The 20,733-nt window shown below is 37.0% G+C and overlaps 1 protein-coding gene across 7 annotated transcripts in view; it reads left to right on the top strand.

Annotated features, from left to right (window-relative positions):
* ankrd50.S (ankyrin repeat domain 50 S homeolog) overlaps positions 1-16,113 on the top strand; it is a 33,671-nt gene extending 17,558 nt beyond the window's left edge. For all 7 annotated transcript variants that reach the window (XM_041579583.1, XM_018243329.2, XM_018243330.2 and 4 more), the window contains 2 exons: positions 6,119-9,657; positions 12,893-16,113. In XM_041579583.1, the coding sequence (XP_041435517.1) occupies positions 6,119-9,654 (3,536 nt within the window). In that variant the 3' untranslated portion in view covers positions 9,655-9,657; positions 12,893-16,113. The remainder of the gene's footprint in view (positions 1-6,118; positions 9,658-12,892) is intronic.
* The last annotated feature ends 4,620 nt before the right edge of the window (positions 16,114-20,733 follow it).

The following is a 20,733-nucleotide window of genomic DNA, read 5'->3' on the forward strand; positions in this document are numbered from 1 at the left end:
CATGCTTTTGTTTAAAGAAAAACTATACCCCCAAAATGAATACTTAAGCAACTGATAGTTTTATATCATATTAAGTGGCATATTAAAGAATCTTACCATTATTTACTTATATTTAAGTAAATATTGCCCTTTTACATCTCTTCGCTTGAACCCCCATTTTGTGATTTTACCCCCGATATAGCCATGCAGTTTAGTGGCATATCGGGGAAAGATCCGCTCGTTTGGCGATGTCGCCAAACGAGCGGATCTTTGAGTCTATGGCCACCTTAAAGCTGGCCACAGACGCAAAGATCCGATCGTACAAATCAACGTGCGATCGGAATTCCCCATCTCCCGACCTGCCACTAACCATTCCGATCAAATAAAGTACAAAAGAACAGATCAGCCGATGTTCAGCCCCTGACAGTAATCGTACGAAAGTTATGTCCGACCAAAGCTAGTGACAGTCTCCCTCTGAAAATTGTACGATCGGCAATACATGCAGAGATATTACCTGCAGCCGACAGAAATCATTTAACCTGTCCGATCGACCAAATGATTGATCTCTGCCGGACGAAAATTGTCGGGACTCTCCATATACGAATCCTCAATTCGTATGATCAGATCTTTGCGTCTATGGCCAGCTTAACTGTAACAGGAAGCAAAAGACACAACTCTGTCCGTTAATTGGCTCCCGTGACCTAAGTACAGTTTGTTTTAAAAATGGCAATTTTCTATTTATGATTACCCAATGGCACATACTACTAGAAAAGTATATTAATATGAAAATGGTTTATTTACATGAAGCAGGGTTTTACATAAGAGCTGTTTTATGCAATATAATTTTATAGAGACCTACATTGTTTGGGGGGTATAGTTTTCCTTTAAGGTTTTTGTTGGGGGATTGAAAGTAAATGCCTTTAGAATTTCATTTATAGATTTTAATAGAATGCATAGTGATTTTTTATTAGCAAAGTAAAACGGGTATTTCCAAAGTGTTGCTCCAAGCAAAAAAAGGATTCTTCCATGATTATTTCAGCAGTATTGGTCATTATTTCTTTGTAAAAGATATTTGAACCTATCTGAATGTCATATGAGAAGTTACTGACCCTTTAATACTCTTATGCGCCCACTGGAAAAAAAAAATCACTAAAGACATAGTTGAGTTCAGTGTTTTGTTTTTCCTGTAATTTCCTCAGGCATATTGTTGTATTTTAGTGCAAAATAAAGGCATGGTCTGTGTGGAGAAAACCGGATGACATGTGAAATCTGCAAAGCTATGTAAAATATGTATTGTAACAGAGCAGCCTGTTGCTCACTCAAAGGCCCTTTGGTATAACTGAAAAGCCTTGGGCAGTGCTTTTTTTGGTTACTTTCTATAGTGGTCAAAGGTCAGAAGTCTAGTTCTGCAGAGGAATGAAAGTGCTCAGTTGAAAGTCTTAGCTGTGTGTTGCACTCTCTTGGGTAGGAGTGCAACACACATTTAAAAATGAATGGACCAATGTTATAAATATCTTCCAATAATGCCTGTCGATCTTTCTGGGATTTCTAACAAACTAGCATAGTTGCTTTGTGAAAGATAGGAGGCCGCACATCTGCCCACTTTATTTTTATCTTATTATCTTTGTTCCCGTGGCAATTTATCCCTTTGTCCAATACAATTTATATTGGTGAGAAATCAAGCCACTTAAGCTGGCCATAGATTTTGAGATTTTTAAAAGATCAGATCCTCATCGTGAGACCACGATTTTCTCGGAACGATCGTACGATCATACGAATTGACCATCAACTAAAAAGACCAATTTGCCAGACAAACAAAGGGGAGCTGCCTGCGTGTCTCTGCAAACATAGATAGATTGCACTGGGACCGACAAAGATTTTTTGACCTGGCTGATCAATTTCCTGACAGACGTCGGCCGAAAAATCGTAAGATGTATTATCGTTCGAATCCCACTAACCGCACGATAATGGTCGGACTTCCCTAAAATCGTTCGTTCGGCAAGAAGAATCGTTGCGTCTATGGGGAGCTTTAAGGTGGTCACAGACGCACAAATTTTATTGTACGAAACACATTTTTGAACGAACTTCAGTGCTTGTATGGTGGGAGACAAGCCGATCAATATCGGCAGAAGACTCGGATATCGGTCGACTCGTTGTCGGTCGGCTCGTTGATTGGGGTGGCTGGAGCCTTTGAAGACACCTGAATGTCAGCCACTGTTAGTGCTGAATTGTCCAATACAGATAGAATTCTATTGTTTCTACCTGTATATTCAGCTCTACACGTGTGTATTAAAACTAACAATCTTTCCTGGAAAGATTGTAATTGTTATGTCTATGGCCACCTTTAGGCTAAGTTTTCTCCTATGCCCCATGTTACCAGTTCCGTAACTACGCTACACATCTAGCTAATTTTTTTTTTTTGAATATCGCAAACTACTGTGCAGAACGGAAGGTGCAGTCATGCTGATCTTCCATACCAGTCACCGGAAACATTCCAGTCAGCCTTCCCAGGTATTGTCTTAGCTGACACTTGCTGATGTTCACAGTTATAGGGACCTGTGTAGAAATATTTTGTGAAAATGCTTGCTTAGCAATTTTCTTTTGCCATCATTGTAATTGCACAGAAGCGTCACTGTGATAATAAATGAACAAATTGCCACGTTACCCATAACTGGTTAAGATCAGTGTTCCCTTGCAAAGCTGCCAGGTTGGAATCTCTGCAGTTGTTGCAAAATAAGGTCACAATACAGAATGTGATTCAATGTCTTCCCAAAGGGCACATATTGAGTGCAGAGGTTTATGTTTTTGGACCAAGAAAAGCAAGAGAGATGTAAATGGATTCTCAGAAGCTTACAGAGCAGTTCTTGATTAACCTCTGTCCACCTTAATCTCGTTAGAAACTGCATAATCGATACTGACGTTACTCCTATTTTGCATGCTGTACTATGCTGCACTTTTAGCTATGTAGGTATGATAAAGCCCTTTCAGGTTCTCCCATTCAGAAAACCGTATCCATGTTATATTATTGCATGTCTACTAGAGAATAAATTCCAGCTGTGAGAGTGCCATATCAACTGAGGGTGTCCTTTCTGGCACCAGCAGCTAAAAACTACTACTAGGGCTTGCCATAAATGTGTAGATTTATTCTTTATACAAGTATGGAACCTGTTATCCAGAATGCTCAGGAGTTTTCCGGATAACGGATCTTTCTGTAATTTGGATCTTTGTACCTTACGTCTACTAGAAATCATGTAACATTAAATAAACCAAAGAAGCTGGTTTTGCTTCCAAGGATTAATTATATCTTAGTTTGGATCAAGTACAAGCCACTATTTAATTATTACAGCTGTTTGGGCTGATGTGTGAACAGCTTGATTTCTTATGGCCATTTTTTAGCTGGGTTAGAACAACAAGGAAATATCCATTATTTCAGCGCAATTAAGGTTATGTTTTTACAAATCCCCAGGTGCCCCAGTGTACAGGTGCCACAAAAGTTGTGAGTGAAGCTGCTATAGGAAATTAAACCATACTTGAAGGGCGTATTAACTGTAGAGTAAATACACTGTAAAGAGTGATCCCCAACCAGTGGCTTGTGATCAACATGATGCTCACCGGCCCCTTGGATGTTGTTCCCAGTGGCCTCAAAGCAGGTGCTTATTTTTGAATTCCTGGCTTGGAGGCAATTTTCGGTTGCATAAAAACAATGTGTACTGCCAAACAGAGCCTCCTATAGGCTGCCAGTCCACATAGGAGGATACCAAATAGCCACTTATACCCCTTATTTGCCACCCCCTTGAAATATATTTGTGTATATTCTTGTAGCCCTTCAAAATTATTTACAGACACACAAAATAAACTTTTGTGCAATGTAAAATGCTTCTGTACAGTGACTTTTTGGTATATTTCTGTCTGTTCCTTTCTCATGCACTAAAAGTTGCCAGTTTTCAATAAAAATGTATAAAAAGGCAGTATATATTATTTCTTTTTTAGGCTGTTATTCATAAAATGGTCTCACAGTATTCTCAGTTTTCTAGCATGGTGGTGTCAATGAATTTAATGACCACTGACCTGTCCAAAATTGCAGAATAATCTTCCCTTTGAGTTAAATTAGGGTGTCTTAGCATCAGCCCAATTTTGTTACTTTGCATGTGAGATATTTATCTAATTTATGTTGTGTATTGGTTTTCCAATTGTGAACATGATGACCTTTCGTTTAGGATTCCATGTGAAAAGGTAGATGAAAGGGTGAGTTAAAATGGAATGCGCCCAGTGATTAATGGCTGTCTTCTTTCCAAGAAAGCTTAGACAAAAGACTTTGTGGTAATGCAAAACAGCTGTTAGTTTGGCATTGGATAATACTTTAAAGGTACAATATAACTGTACCCTAAAGTGGCACAAATAAAAACCAGCGATTTATAAGTTTGTTTGCACTTTCTAGATTGCTTGCTAAGACGTTCTAGGGATTGGAGCCCAGGGTTTGAAAACTAGTGATATGTATGTATATTTTTATATATATTGTGCTCCTTGAGAGCAAAGCACTGTACAGTAAAACAATAAATTAGTAGTAACAAACAAGGGGTCATTAAAATAAAAAGTAACAATAAGTGCATTATTAGAAATACAATTCACATAAATAGAAAATAATATAGAAAATTGCTTAGAATTATGATTCCTTATATCAGGTAAACCTGTATTTGTAGGTCTTTCTTTAGGTCTTCTTAAAAAAACAAAACAGTCCAAGGTGCTGTTTTATTAGGAATTAGGGATGTAGCGAACCGCCGAGTATGTGTTCGCGAACGCCGTTCGCGAACACCGGCAAAAAATGCGAACAGTTCGCGAACTGTTTGCGAACTTCGAACATCCGAAAATCGTTCGATTCGAACGATCGAAGGATTTTAATAGTTCGATCGAACGTTTTTCGTTCGAATCGAACGAAAATCGTTCGATTTTAGCGATCGAATGGTCGAACGATTTTGACGCGAACGCCTATTGGCGAACGTCGCGCGACGTTCGCAAACTTGCGGCAGACGCGAACAGTCGAAGTTCGCGCGAACTAGTTCGCCGGCGAACAGTTCGCTACATCCCTATTAGGAATCATCAAAAATAAGATTGGTTGGCCAAATAGGACTTATTAACATAACATTTCAATGTTCTCATTAATGGGTTTTCAGATGATGGATGTCATGCCTGTAGTTACTTTTAGCCAAGCATTAGTTTTAAATTCTACGAATTTTCCTGTTTTATGTAAAATTAAGGTTTCAGGTAGTAAATATGCATCTTATTGCAATCCTGGATAATGAATGGTAATTTCATTCTAATTCCATTTTTCATAAACATATTTGTAAATATAAGCTGTACAGAGAACAGAATTTATCCATTACTTTCGCTGTTTGTCCTGACTACATGTTGCAACAATTCCTTGCATATTCTGTTATTAACAAACCTGTAAAGAAACTTTTCCTGGAAAACAGTTTATAGACCCCCTGTAAAGTGGTAGTAAATATACATCTTCTTAGAATCCTGGATAAAGTGTGAAATCCTGGATAGTGTGAGCTTGTGCATGGTTAATGTTTGGGAAATAGATCCAAGTAGTCTATGCAGTTTGTTCTTTGATAATATTATTTATGATAGAGAGTGGCCAACAACACAATTGCCACAGATGTATCTCCCTGCTAATAATCATAAGCGTTTGGTGTGGATATCATTTGATGTATTGTAAGGATTGTTTAAAAACATTAAAGGAATTCAGAATGCAGGAAGGTTTCCTGTGAGGAGTGGCTGCACACTGCAGTATTAATGGAATTTCCTGAAAAATAAATACCAGGAACTGTTTGCTTTGTTATTGTATTTCTTGCAAGCAAAAACAACTTGAGAATTTCTTGGTAAGGTATTTTAACAACATCTACATTATAATATTAAAATATGTCTTAAACAAAAAAATATGTCCGAAGCAGGATACAATAATTGACATGTCTATATTTACTCTTTCCTAATTGCAGCTTAGCTCGCTAGCCCCATAACATTTATCATAGGATTTTTATAGTCTCCTTACAGTTAAAGCTTTCTCTGTATATAAACATTTTATACAAACTTTTCTTCATATGAGATTTGTAATATCTTTTACAATTTCTCCTTACAGGTTTCCGAAAGATAAGTCTGGATGACCTCAGGAAAGCCTATGTAGTAAAAGATGTTCAACAGTATATTCTTCATCGTTTGGACCAAGAAGAGGCATTGAGACAATACCTTACAAAAGAAACTGCAGAAATGTTAAATCAACTGCACATTAAAAGCAGCGGGTGCTTTCTGTACCTGGAACGTGTTTTAGATGGAGTTGTAGAAAACTTCATCATGCTTCGGGAAATCCGTGATATTCCAGGAACCCTAAATGGCTTATACCTCTGGTTGTGTCAAAGACTTTTTGTTAGAAAACAATTTGCAAAGGTCCAACCAATTCTAAATGTTATTCTGGCTGCTTGTAAACCGTTAACAACTATTGAACTGTTTCATGCAGTTTGGACCAAAAACATGTCACTAACAATGGAAGATTTTCAAAGGAGATTGGATGTTCTGTCAAAAGTCTTGGTTGATGGATTAGGAAATAATAAAATTTTATTCCATTATAGTTTTGCCGAGTGGTTGCTGGATGTAAAACATTGCACACAGAAATATTTGTGTAATGCAGCCGAAGGACACCGAATGCTTGCCATGAGTTACACGTGTCGATCAAAAGAACTTACACCAACTGAAGTGCAGGAATTTGCTTTGCATCTTATACATTCAAATTTACAGTTAACCAATTCAGAGTTGGCTTTATGGATAATCTGGAATGGAACATGTGTGAAAGACTCGCTGTGCACCTTAATACCAAAGGAACAAGAAGTGTTACAGTTGTTGGTAAAAGCAGGGGCACATGTTGATAGTGAGGATGATCGAACTTGTTGTATTGTTCGACAAGCATTGGAACGAGAAGATTCTATTCGTACATTGCTGGATAATGGTGCTTCAGTTAATCAGTGTGATTCAAATGGAAGAACTTTGCTGGCCAACACTGCTTATAGTGGAAATCTTGATGTGGTTAACCTTCTTGTTTCAAGAGGATCTGATCTTGAAATAAAAGATGCCAACGGACAGACAGCACTTACTTTAGCTGCCCGTCAAGGGCATGTAAAGGTTGTGAATTGTTTAATTGGATGTGGTGCAAATATAAATCATTGTGATCATGATGGATGGACAGCACTCAGATCTGCAGCCTGGGGTGGGCACACTGAAGTAGTGTCTGCACTTTTGTATGCAGGTGCAAAGGTAGATTGTGCTGATGCAGATAGTAGAACCGCTTTAAGAGCAGCAGCATGGGGTGGGCATGAAGATATTGTACTGAATTTACTGCAGCATGGAGCAGAGGTAAATAAAGCTGACAATGAGGGCCGAACTGCTTTAATTGCTGCAGCATACATGGGACACAGAGAAATTGTGGAGCACCTTTTAAGCCATGGTGCAGAGATAAACCATGAGGATGTGGATGGAAGGACTGCTTTATCAGTTGCAGCACTTTGTGTACCTGCAAGCAAAGGACATGCATCAGTTGTTAGTCTCTTAATTGAGCAAGATGCTGAAGTGGATCATTGTGATAAGGATGGGATGACTCCACTACTTGTTGCAGCATATGAAGGCCATGTAGATGTAGTTGACCTACTTCTAGAGGGTGGAGCAGATGTTGATCATACTGATAACAATGGTCGTACTCCTCTGCTTGCTGCTGCATCCATGGGGCATGCAGCAGTGGTCAACACACTTCTGTTTTGGGGAGCTGCTGTTGATAGCATTGATAGTGAAGGTAGAACTGTGCTTAGTATAGCTTCCGCTCAAGGCAATGTTGAAGTTGTACGGACACTTTTAGATCGGGGCCTTGATGAAAATCACAGAGATGATGCTGGATGGACACCTCTACATATGGCTGCTTTCGAAGGTCATAGATTAATCTGTGAAGCATTAATTGAACAAGGGGCTAGAACAACTGAAATTGATAATGATGGACGAATACCTCTAATTCTGGCAGCACAAGAAGGGCACTATGATTGTGCGCAGATAGTTCTAGAGAATAAATCTGCAGTGGATCAAAAAGGCTATGATGGTCGAAATGCCTTGAGAGTTGCAGCACTGGAGGGGCACAGAGACATAGTAGAATTGCTTCTCAGTAATGAAGCAGATCTTAATGCCAAAGATGCTGATGGTCGACCAACACTATACATACTGGCACTAGAAAATCAGCTATCAATGGCTGAGTATTTTTTAGAAAATGGAGCAAATGTAGAAGCTAGCGATACTGATGGAAGGACAGCTCTTCATGTCTCCTGCTGGCAGGGACATTTAGAAATGGTGCAAAGTCTAATATCCTATCGGGCTGATGTCAATGCTTCAGACAATGAAAAGAGATCTTCCTTACAGTCTGCAGCTTGGCAAGGTCATGTGAAAGTGGTTCAGCTCTTAATTGACCATGGAGCTGTGGTTGATAATACATGCAACCAGGGTGCTACTGCACTTTGTATTGCAGCACAGGAAGGTCACACTGAGGTTGTCCAAATTTTGCTGGAAAATGGAGCAGATCCAAATCATGCAGATCAGTTTGGACGTACAGCAATGAGAGTTGCAGTAAAAAATGGGCACAGTGAAATAATTAAACTACTAGAAAAATATGGTGCTTCAATACCAAGTGGATGCAACCCATCACCTGTTCATACCATGGAGCAAAAAGTCCTAAATTTGTCATCAAAAGTACAGGTGTCAACAATTAAATCAAACAGTTCTTCTAGCACAGGAGGTGGTGATGTGCATCCTACTATGCGTGGTTTATGTAATGGGCCTTCTCATGCCTTTAGCTCTCCTTCAGAGTCTCCAGATTCTACAGTGGATCGGCACAAGTCCTCTTTATCAAATAATTCCTTAAAAAGTTCTAAGAATTCTTCTCTGCGTACAACGTCATCTACAGCAACCGCCCAAACTGTGCCTATAGATAGTTTTCAATGTCTTTCATTTACAGAGCAAATTCAGCAGCATTCTCTACCACGAAGTAGAAGTCGTCAGTCAATTGTTTCTCCCTCATCTACAACACATTCATTGGGGCAAAATTATTCACCAACTAGTGAATTTGAATGGAGTCAGGTAAAACCCAGTTTAAAATCAACAAAAAACAATAAAAGTGGCAAAGGCGAATCCTCAAGCAAATCAAACTCAGTTGCAAAGAAAGCAAAGCAAAATAGCTGCTCTCAGCCAAAAGTTTTGGAATATGAAATGACTCAGTTTGACAGAGTGCATGCTCCAGATTCTGTTAACATTAATGTACCACTAAAACACCTCCCTGTAGAACATAAAATCCAAATACCATCAGTCCAACAGGAAGTTGGTCGCTCTCAACAGCAGTTTCTTATTCAACAGCAAAATGCAGAACAAAAGAAAAGAAATGGGATCATGACTAATCCTAATTATCACCTTCAAGGAAATCAAGTCTTTCTTGGAAGAGTTTCTGTGCCATGTGCAGTACAAAGTCGAGGACTGCAGGAGGTTTTAGAAGGTTATCCTTCAGCTGAAACAGAATTAGGCCTTAAACAATCACTGAAGCTACAAATTGAAGGATCTGATCCAAGCTTTAATTATAAAAAGGAAACGCCACTATAAATGGTAAGCTATCACGTGTTGCCATGTTTCATTGAGTACAATATGTAAATATAAGTTAATATTCCTAATGAGGCTTTTGTTAACATCAGTAAAAATAGAGTCTTGAGTCTTGCTTACCATAGTGAGAGATTGTGTCCTTGTCCATAACAGTGGGGATTGTTTAATAAAAAGTATTCATATATCTATAAAAGACATTTGTACTTCAAATGCCAAACCACAGTCAGGATTCATAAATGTGTTTGTTTTTTTAAAAGCAGACCTGATGTGTCGGCCTTATATCCTAGAATTCTATTCCTCTTCCTTTAAATATATAGTGCCAAAGAAATAAATATGATGTTGTATCACAGCTGCTGAGAGATCCTCTCATCTGTGTCCAGGCTGAAATTAAAGCTGGAGTGTCCTTTCATTCTCCCACAGGAAGTGGTTATAACTATGAGTACCAGGCAGAGCTCTGTTGCCATCCACATTGTTAGTGAAGTTGCAGGTTTCCTCTGAACTTTTATAGGTCCCAATGATCAGTTGTTAAATCGCATTCCCTGCAACTTTATACATCTACTGTGTTTTTCAGTCTCCATTAAAGTGGACCTGTCACCTACACATTAAAAGCTGATTAATGAAAGTCCTTTTCGAATAAAACATAAAATCCAAATTATTTTTTTCATTAAAACATCCATACCTGTTATAAATGCATTTAAAGATTTCAGCTGTCAATCATATATTGCCTGCCCCTCCTCTATGCCTTAAGGTGGCCATACACGGGCAGATAAAGCTGCCGATATCGGTCGTTTGGACCGATTTGACAGCTTATCTGCCCGTGTATGGGGGCTTCTGACGGGTCATCCCGATCGATATCTGGCTACGATATCGATCCGGAAGGTTGGATTTTTACCCGACCGACCCGTCGGAGCCGCTTGGCGCATCGTAATTCGATCGTTCGGCCATACGGCCGAACGCTAGAATTACCCCCGATATAGCCACTCAGTTTAGTGGCATATCGGGGAAAGATCCGCTCGTTTGGCGATGTCGCCAAACGAGCGGATCTTTAAGTCTATGGCCACCATTAGAGGTGGGGGCAGGCAATTACTTTCACTTTACATTTTGCAATTCCTACATGTCACTGCTTTCCTCACATTCCCCCTCTATAAGTCTATAATTGTGTAGCTAGTAGGCATGAGCATCAAGTCTCCCATTCTGACACATAAACAAGATTTTAAAGGTGTCACAAAGCTTATCTTCGTAATGGTGTCCACAAAATGGCTGCTGCCTGCTTGCTGTGGTTGTGAATTCTAAGGCATGTGGCAACAAAGATTTATATAATGTAAGAAAAGTTTATTTTGGTGTCTGGTCCCCCTTTAAAGCAGTAGCTCTTGTATACTATGGCGTGGCCCACCTGCTGCTAGCAACAACTCCCTTTAACCTTGGATGGAGCAAATGGTGATTTAATCACCGCTAAAGAGCCACCTCCCGATGCACTTTTGTAACTGGGTGTCCAGCTGTTACAGATCAACTGATTAGCTTTGAGTAGAAGCAATATTAGGTATTCAGACCACCTGCTTGCATGTTGCATATACTTTCTTCCCATTGTCCAACAGCAGATACTGTTGGATACTGAGAGAAGCTCCCCCAGCTGTTACAGAACAAGAACTGCAATCATCCTTGGATGGAGGTAGATAATTGGGGGTAGCTGGAGGGCCACTGTCTGAAAAATGCTGTTGGACATTATTAAAAAAAAAGTTCCTCCATGTGAGTATTCCAGCTGTTGAAGAAATGTCCCTCCTAATCTAAGGTAGTTGTTGATTGCAGCAGGTGATCACACCATATTATACATGGAGACTGGTATACACAGTATAAGTTGAGAAATGAGACTTAACCACTGATCATGGGACACAATAGAACTATGGCTTCCAACATTTTTCTAAATTTGGGCTGTAGTACACCCCCGGTAATCCATAGCAACCAACCTAATTTTAGTTTTTCAGCAACTGAATAGTAAATTCTATCTGCATGTGGTTACTATGGTTTAGTAAACCAGTCAGGAACTTTGCATCTTTTATTGCCTTACCCATTCCATTGGGAGTAGAATAGACTAATTGCATCTTAAAGGAAAACTACAGTATACCCCCAAAATGAATACTTGAGTAACAGATGGTTTATATGAAATGAAGTGGCATAATCAAGAATCTTATCAAACTAGAATATTTATTTAAGTAAATATTGACCTTATAAATCTCTTGCCTTGAACCATTATTTCATGATGGTCTTTGTGCTGCATCAGAGATCAGCTGACCAGAAATACTACAACTCTAACGGTAATAGGAAGAAGTGTGGAAGCAAAAGACAGAACTCTGTCTGTTAATTGGCTCATGTGACCTAACAAGTATGATTTGTTTGGTATATTTATGTGCGCCTTAATCATACGATCCCAGGGGGCTGCCCTTATTTTTTAAATTGGCAATTTTTTATTAATGATTACCCAGCTACACATAGTACTAAAAAAGTATATTATTATGTAAATGGTTTATTTACAAATAATACACAAAAGCTATGAATATCTTGTAAATTATATCCTTATAAACGGTGAGTTCTGATGTCATCAGTTATAAACGGCTAGTAGTGATGCCATTTCTGTCTCATGACTCACTGAAATTTGTGTATTATAATAAATAATGTACCCCCAGTTGCAAAATATGAGGATATTAGAAGTTACCTCGGAGTTCCATGACCTGTATAAAAACACTCGGCCTTTGGCCTCGTGAGAATATTGTTTATATGCTTTTCATAGCTTTTGTGTATTGTAAGTAATTAGAGACATGTTCTGTGCCCAAGACAAGCAGGGCTGTTATGATTCATTAAAACAAAATCAGCTTTTCAGAAAGCCGTTGCTTAAAAAGTTCACAAAAAACAAATAATGGTGATTCACTAATCTAAAAAAAGAAAGATTAATTACCCATTTCGTTTGAAAAACCTTGAATCTGCAGGATCAACGATGACATAGATTTTGGGCACAAAAATAACTTTTTACAGGTCCTCATATGAGGCGATACAGTAGAACCTAAATTGTAGAATTTCCCAGAATTCATGCCATGTAATTGCAGTTCTCCCAGTATTTATGCAATTTTGATATGGTCTCATGTGGATTGTAAAATCGGGGTTCTACTGTATTCTCGATGCCCTTCTTAGGGATGAGAACAAGTGACTAATTACTTATACTTTGTCTTGTTTTCTTGCTTTTCCTCAGGTTTCAGAAGCACAAGCACAGAATATGTATTACTGGAAGCAAATGTCATTTGTGTTGAAGATCCATTTGCAACTGTGATGTTATCAATTAAAAAATAACTTGAAAATTGCTTTAATGTGCCTAGTTAGGCTACTTTTGATATGCGCTTAAACAGAACTATATTTGTAGGAATAAATTTCTAATAAAGGGCAATATACACCTATGTTCAACATGAATTCCTTATAGGAACGCCATTCTGCCTATTTATAACTGATCTATGGTTTTTATTTGTGCAGTGTGCAGAACAGTGACATATGCAACACTTTTATTTTGCATTTGACCCGCCCCTTTTGTTCTTGAGAGCAGTTTGTTTTCACTGGTGAAGAAATGCATGTCACCTCCTGGACTGCCTGCCATTGACATGAATATTATTCAGCTATCACCACATATATACAGATATTAGCCCCAAAACATAGAATTGTTTGGCAGGAGTGTGGCAGTCATTGCTTCCCATAGGATGTCCATGGCACAAGCTTGTGGTGACATAAAGCCTCTGCTCATAAATTGTTGTTTCATCATTTTTGAGCAGAGACTAGTTTGCCATGGGCAGATATATATATATATATATATATATATATATATATATATATATATATATATATATATATATATATATATATATATATATATATATATATATATAGTATTTTGCAATTGACTGCAAGATTATTTCTGCTGCTCTTGTCTGCAAGTGAAAATGCTGTGTGCCATAGATATAAAGGTAAATAGAAGATAATGATCAGTAAGCACTTTATTATAAAAATATAGAATGTATTACATTAAAAAAAAAGCAGAATGGGTACAAACAATATTAAATGGCCTCATGTTGAACCTAGATGTATATTGCCCCTTTAAGGTAAGACTTGTATAGGTGAAGGATTTGCTATAGCAGTCCAAAATATTTTCTTTTTTTTCTGCATTGAAAGGTAGCAGTTGGCGATAGCAATTGTACTGTATATTCCTTCTCGCAGATTCGGTGAACTACACCAATACCATACTATTTTTTTTTCTCACACTACCAACCCAAATTCTAAAATAAAAGAATTGGAAAAACTGGAGTTAAAGGTGAATTAAAAGAAATTGTGGGATACAGTAAATGTGTGCATCTAGAAGCATTTCCTGCATATAAACGTTCCCCCAATCTGTATTCCTATAGTTATAACTTCAATTCAAACTGTATTGTACACAAGGATGCACTTTGACACTGCAGGTTTATGTTATTTTCCCTTTAACAGCACTTGCATTCATGGTGCAAATCATATTCAGAAATATACATGCCCTGCAGAGACCTATATGTGAACCTTTTGCTCCCTTTTGTATCTATTGTTAATCATGCTCTCCCACAATGCAAAATATGCATTGTACAGTATTTGAAAATCTCAAGTGGCTTCAGCCTTTTTTCATCTGCAGTATTTTATTTTTGTATTATAATATTGTTGGTTAAGACAAACCTTTACATTGTTCAGTACACAGACATTTTCCCAAAGTGGAGTTAAAGGGGACCTGTCACCCAGAAATAAAAAGCTGTATAATAAAATTCCTTTTCAAATTAAATATGAAACCAAAATATTTTTTTTTTAATAAAACACTCATAACGGTTATGAACTTGTTTAAAATTTATAGCTGTCAATCATATATCGATTGCCCCTCCATTATGCCTTAGGCATAGAGGCAGGGCAGGCAATTACTTTCACTTTCCATTCTGGACTTCCAAAATGTCACTGCACTCTCCACTCTCTAAATTTGTAACCATTGCTTGGGCCAGGGTATCAGTTGCCCCATTCTGGCACATAAACAAGATTTTGGCGTGAAGCAAAGCTTGCTTTAATAGCAGTGTCCACAAAATGGCGGCTGCCTGCTTGATTTGATTGTGAAGTCCAAGACTTATATAAACAAGATTTATATAATTTATATAGTGTAAGTGAGATTTATTTTGCTTGACCTACATCATAAAAAAGGATTTGGAATTATTTCTTGGGGTTACAGGTTCCCTTTAAATGTATTATGCTCAACTTTTCTAGCAGCATATTTATCCATCACTGAAGAGCTCCGTGTTCTATATTTCCGGTGAGGTTATCCGTAATTATTTAATTAGACTTTGTATCTTGTTTTGTTGTCTTTGTCCTATTATGAGAAGAATAACTGTGTAGTCTACCTGTTGTGTCAGACGTGGGCATGTGCAAACGTACCACCTGAAATGGCTGTGGATCCTCAAAATCTGTTGTAGTAAAATTAATACCAAGTATTTATTTTCCATGCAAAGCACTAGAAGTAGTAGATGCGGCCTCCGCTGAGGATTCATGTCATGTTAGAAAAGTTGTGAATTTCTTGTCCCTGTGGGACATATACTTTAATTACATTAAGACGTTCTTAAATTAAAGAGCCTTAAGAATGCTAACTGCTAGTTAAATGATATGTTACAGAATATGAAAAAGAGACTACGATATATATTTTGTCGTACTGTTTAGTGACGGATTTCTGATTTAAGTGCTTTTTTTCACCCCTTCCCTTTTTTTATAAATAGTACAAATGACCCCACACCTGCCATTTCTACTGATATTGGGATATTTATTTATTTGGATTTTTTTTTTTTTAATGCACCTTGAGTTTTGTCAATGTTCAGTTGCACAAGAGAGTATTTTTCATTGCTATTTCATAACTTGTATGTACCAATTTGTGGCTTTTTCTTTCAAATGTGAAATAGGCAAATATTTTCCATAACAACAAATGAGTTGTTTTCCATTTAAAACAAATATCCGTTCATATTAACTGGTAACATTTTATTTTCTCTCCTTTCAAAAACCACTATCGTTATGTTAAGCAACTGCAATAATAAAGTTTCAGAAAAACTTGGATAAAAAGCAGCTCTGAATATTTAGACCCAAGTGCATGATTGCTGGTAATAGCATTTGCTCATTGATTGTTTGGTATTGTTCTACTTTATTCAGTGTTTATCATTTATTTGTAAAATGATAATTCTCAATCACACATTCTGCTATGCAAATGTATTTTGCTCAGAACATAACATCCTTAATGAAAACTTTATTTCTTTTTGTTATTGTAAATAGCCAATGTAAATTGAATTAAACATTGTAAATTTTTTATTTTATTTCTTGTATTATATTCAGCACAGGGCTCCTATGTATATTAAAGTGCATAATAAATATATTTGCTTTTCATCAGCTATCTTGTCTTTTTCTGTATGTTTTTTTTTTAATTTTATTATTTTAAGGGGCATATGTATCAAGGGTCGAATTGAAAATTAGAATTTTCTAGTTTTTTTATGGTCAAAACTGTAAAATTTTACTAGGGAGTTATTCAAATTTGAGTTTCTTAAACAATTTGATTTTCAAGATTTATCATACTGTGGCCCTCTAAGAACTTGAATTTGACTATTCGTCACCTTAAACCTGCCAAATTGCTGTATAAGTCAATAGGAGCGGTCCAGGGATCAATTTGGTGATGTTTTGAAGCCTTCTTGATATTCAAGTTTTTTTTGGAGAAAGAAACTCGAATCGAGTTTTTTAAATTCGATTCGAGTTTTTCTGATTCGATTCGAGTTTTCGGGTCGATTTAATTAGTCAGAACTGGGAAAATTAGATTTTATTAATACATTTCGATGAGTCAAGTTTCGAGTTTATGGAAGTTTTAAATAGCTCGCATGAATTCGAAATTCGACCTTTAATAAATCTGCCCCTAAGTATCAAAAAAGTATTGTTTTTTACTAATTTTTTTTATTTAATTGTGAGCAGTTTGCATTTTGATTTAGCAAATTTATACATTCAAACCCCGATTTTACGGTTTTATTGTAACCAGAAAAGTTACATTGAGCATAAAATGGGGGTACTTAAAATCCCTATAATTCCCTATAAAACTGGTGTAAACTGTAAATTGCAGGATACATCAGTTTTGATGAAAATAGGTTGAAAGTCTAACCTAAAATGCAGGAAATGCACCCAACGAAGTGCATTAGAACATTAAGGTACTGTAAGAAAAATGATGCTATCCCATAATTACCCATTAAACACTAAACTAACCAAACACCTTAAAAACATTTACGTGCAAGGTTTAACAACCCCTGAATTTTACTTTTTACTGCACTTTTCTTTCTTTTTTTTTTGCACTAAAACTCATGAATTCATGCACAATTTAAGCTTTTTTTTTCCAGTTTTTCCAATTTTTTTTGAGAGTTGATACACCTAATGAAGATGATGAGAACATTACCAATTTGCTGTTCACATTCACATTTTCACATTTTTATTTAATGGATTTTTTTATGTTCAGGTTTTTTCATTATTAAGCACACATTCGAGTCTGATAAGTTTTCAAGTTCATTTGAATTAAAGATAAAAAAAAATTCACAAATTTAAATTTTGAGAATATCTTTTTCTTCTTCCAATCCCCTCCTTTTCTCTTGGCTCTACCTTCTCTTCTAGCTCTTTTCCTTAAGTTAGTGCTCAGAGCTCTCCAAAGACCACCTTTTGAGTCACTTGGCTCAGTGGACCTTAAGTTTTTGTCCAGGAAGCTGGTATTTCTCCACGCCATATGCTCAGCCAGACGGGTACTTAGCAGCCTTGTCTCATCAACTGCCTTGGATTATAAGGTGGTCCTCCGCACATTTCCATCACACCTTCCCAAGGTCCCTTTGAACTTTCATCTCAACCAAGAGATTATACTCCCTTCTTTCTGCCCTAAACCAGCGGACAATAAGGAGAGATAATTGCATACATTAGATGCAGTAAGAGCACTCAAACTCTATATCCACAGGACAGTTGCATTTAGAAAGTCTGATGCATTGCCGGTATTGTTTGGTGCCAACAAAAAAGGTCTGCCAGCTTCAAAGCGCTCTATAGTTAGATGGATAGTGGCAGCTATACAGGAATCCTACAAGACTATGGGACAAGTAGCCCCACTCCAAGTTAAGGCACATTCCACTAGGAATGTTGGTGCCTCATGGGTGGTTCAGATCCATGCTTCCGTAGAAGCTGTATACAAGGATACTTGGAGTTCCTTGCACACTTTTTCAAAGTTCTATAAGCTAGATGTGTTGGCTATTTCAGAAGCGGCCTTTGGCAGGAAGGTGCTACAAGCAGCAGTAGCATATATATATATATATATATATATATATATATATATATATATATATATATATATATATATATATATATATATATATATATATATATATATATATATATATATATATATAGCGCCTGCCTAATTAATTCAGTAATTACTGTTACACCTGTTAGTTTTTCTTCAGTTCATAAGTTATTGCCCACCCTTTTGGACGGCTCTGGGACATCCCCAGTCGTCCTGCACTGACAGGTAGGGCCGACTAAAAAAGAAAGACTTTCTTACCTGAACAATCCTTTTCTCAGAGGCCCATACTGTCAGTGCAGCATCCCTCCCATGGGGTGCCGGTTTTGCTGCTCGTCCCTTAGGTAGTTAAGTAGTGAGGTTCTCCTGCCTCCACCAGCAGACTTGGGTACTATAACTGGAATAGAAGGTGGAGCCAGGAGGAAAGGAGGGGATTGCAAGAAGTTTTTCAGTTTGTCCTGCCTCTAGAGTGGATTAGCAACCCCAGTTGTCCTGCACTGACAGTACGGACCTATGGAAAAGGATTTTTCAGGTAAGAAAATCTCTCTATACACACAGTTGTGTTCAGAATATAAGACTAATAGCAGTCTGACATCACTAACCTGATTTACACTGTTTTTGGTCGAAATTATATTACTACATGGCAAATAATTTACAAGTAGGTGTAGTAGAGTAATAGAAAATCAACAGACCCAACAGTCATGAAATGCATGCTGATGATTCTGTTTAACTAAATCATTAATAGAAGCTTGTTCAAAATAATAGCAGTGTGCAATTCAATTTGGTTATTCATTTTGTGAAAAAGCAGGTCTCAATTACACCCCTTATTTAAGGAATATTGTGCAGGCTGGTTATAGGCATTTCTCTCTGAGTAAAATAGGTTGTTCCAGACATTGTTCAGAAGAAAAGCGTACTTTGATTAAAAAGTTGATTGGAGAGGGGGAAAACATGTAAAGAAGTGCAGAAAATTATCTCAAAAGCTTTAAAATGGCAACCACCTGAAAGACGTGAAAACTACCATTGGAATGGAAAGAAGAATAGTCAAAAAGGCAAAGACTATCAGCAAAAAGCCCCTGCAAAGTCCCATTGTTGAAAAAAAAGAAGACATGCTGAAGAGGTAACAATTGGCCAAAGAACACATTGACTGGCTTAAAGAGAAATGGCCCAACATTGTGTGGATTGATGAAAGCAAGAGTGTTCTTTTTTCAACCCTTGATACATCTGCCCGTTATATTAGTTCAGTGATTCAAAGGAAAGCAAAATCTGGAAACATTTTTCAGTTTATACAGTGAATGAGTTTTGTTTTGAGAAGAATGCAGACACTAAGGGGCACATTTACTAAGGGTCAAATATCGAGGGTTAATTAACCCTCAAAGTAAAATCCTTCGAATATCGAAGTCGAAGGATTTACCGCAAATACTTTGATCGATCAATCGAAGGAAAATTGAAGGAACGATTAAATCCTTTGAATCGAACAATTCGAAGGATTTTAATCCATCGATTTAAGGATTTTCCTTCGATCAAAAAAATCTTAGAAAACTTATGGGGAAGGTCCCCATAGGCTAACATTGTAGCTCGGTAGGTTTAAAGTGGCGAAGTAGGTAGTCAAAGTTTTTTTTAAAGAGACAGTACTTCGACTATCGAATAGTCGAACGATTTTTACTACGAATCGTTCGAATCGAAGTCATAGTCGAAGGTCATAGTAACCTATTCGATGGTCGAAGTACCCTAAAAAAAACTTCGAAATTCAAAGTTTTTTTACTTCGAATCCTTCATTCGAGCTTAGTAAATGTGCCCCCTAATATTCCTTTTTCTTCACTTTCTGTAAAAAATACAAATTTGATTTTTCTTCATGTTTCGATTTGGAATAGAATGTGCAGTGTTCCCAATGCATTTCCATGTATTGAAATCAAAGCTATTACAAGGATTTTGAGCTTTATTCACTATTTCAAAAAAAAAAAAAACTGCTATTATTCTGAACACAGATGTACATAACTATTCCAATAATTTATAATAGTGTGTGTGTGTATGTATATGTGTATATATATATATATATATATATATATATATATATATATATATATTTATAAAACTGAAATTAAGTTAGATCACACAGATGAGTGTATTATAGATTCAGAAATTATATGTACAGTATAATAGCTATTATATATATATATATATGTATATATATATGTATATTAATAACTTCAAATGAATGAGTTTTGGTGGGTGCAGTATGGAGTCATTTGAGCTCAGAATCAAAAGGAGCTAGCTAAGGCAAAGAGCAGTCAGCAAGCACACAGTTATCTGCAGTTCTGAAGTATAATAATAATGTAATCATTGAAGGCAAACTGCAGTTTAATTAGAGCAGTGATCCCCAACCAGTAGCTTGTGAGCAACATGTTGCTCTCCAAACCCTTAGATGTTGCTCCTCAAAGCCTCAAAGCAGGTGCTTATTTTTCAATTTCTGGCTTGGAGGCAAGTTTTAATTGCATAAAAACCAAATTTATTGCCAAACAGAGCCACCTTTAGGCTGCCAATCCACATAGGGAAACTGAATAGCCAATCACATCTTTTATTTGGCACACCCCAGGATGTTTTATCATGCTTATGTTGCTTCTCAACTCCTTTTACATGTGAATGTGGCTCACGGGTGAAAAAAGGTTGGGGACCCCTGAATTAGAGGATATCTCGTATAAAAT

Source organism: Xenopus laevis, chromosome 1S (assembly GCF_017654675.1).
Source record: "Xenopus laevis strain J_2021 chromosome 1S, Xenopus_laevis_v10.1, whole genome shotgun sequence".
NCBI lineage: Eukaryota > Metazoa > Chordata > Amphibia > Anura > Pipidae > Xenopus > Xenopus laevis.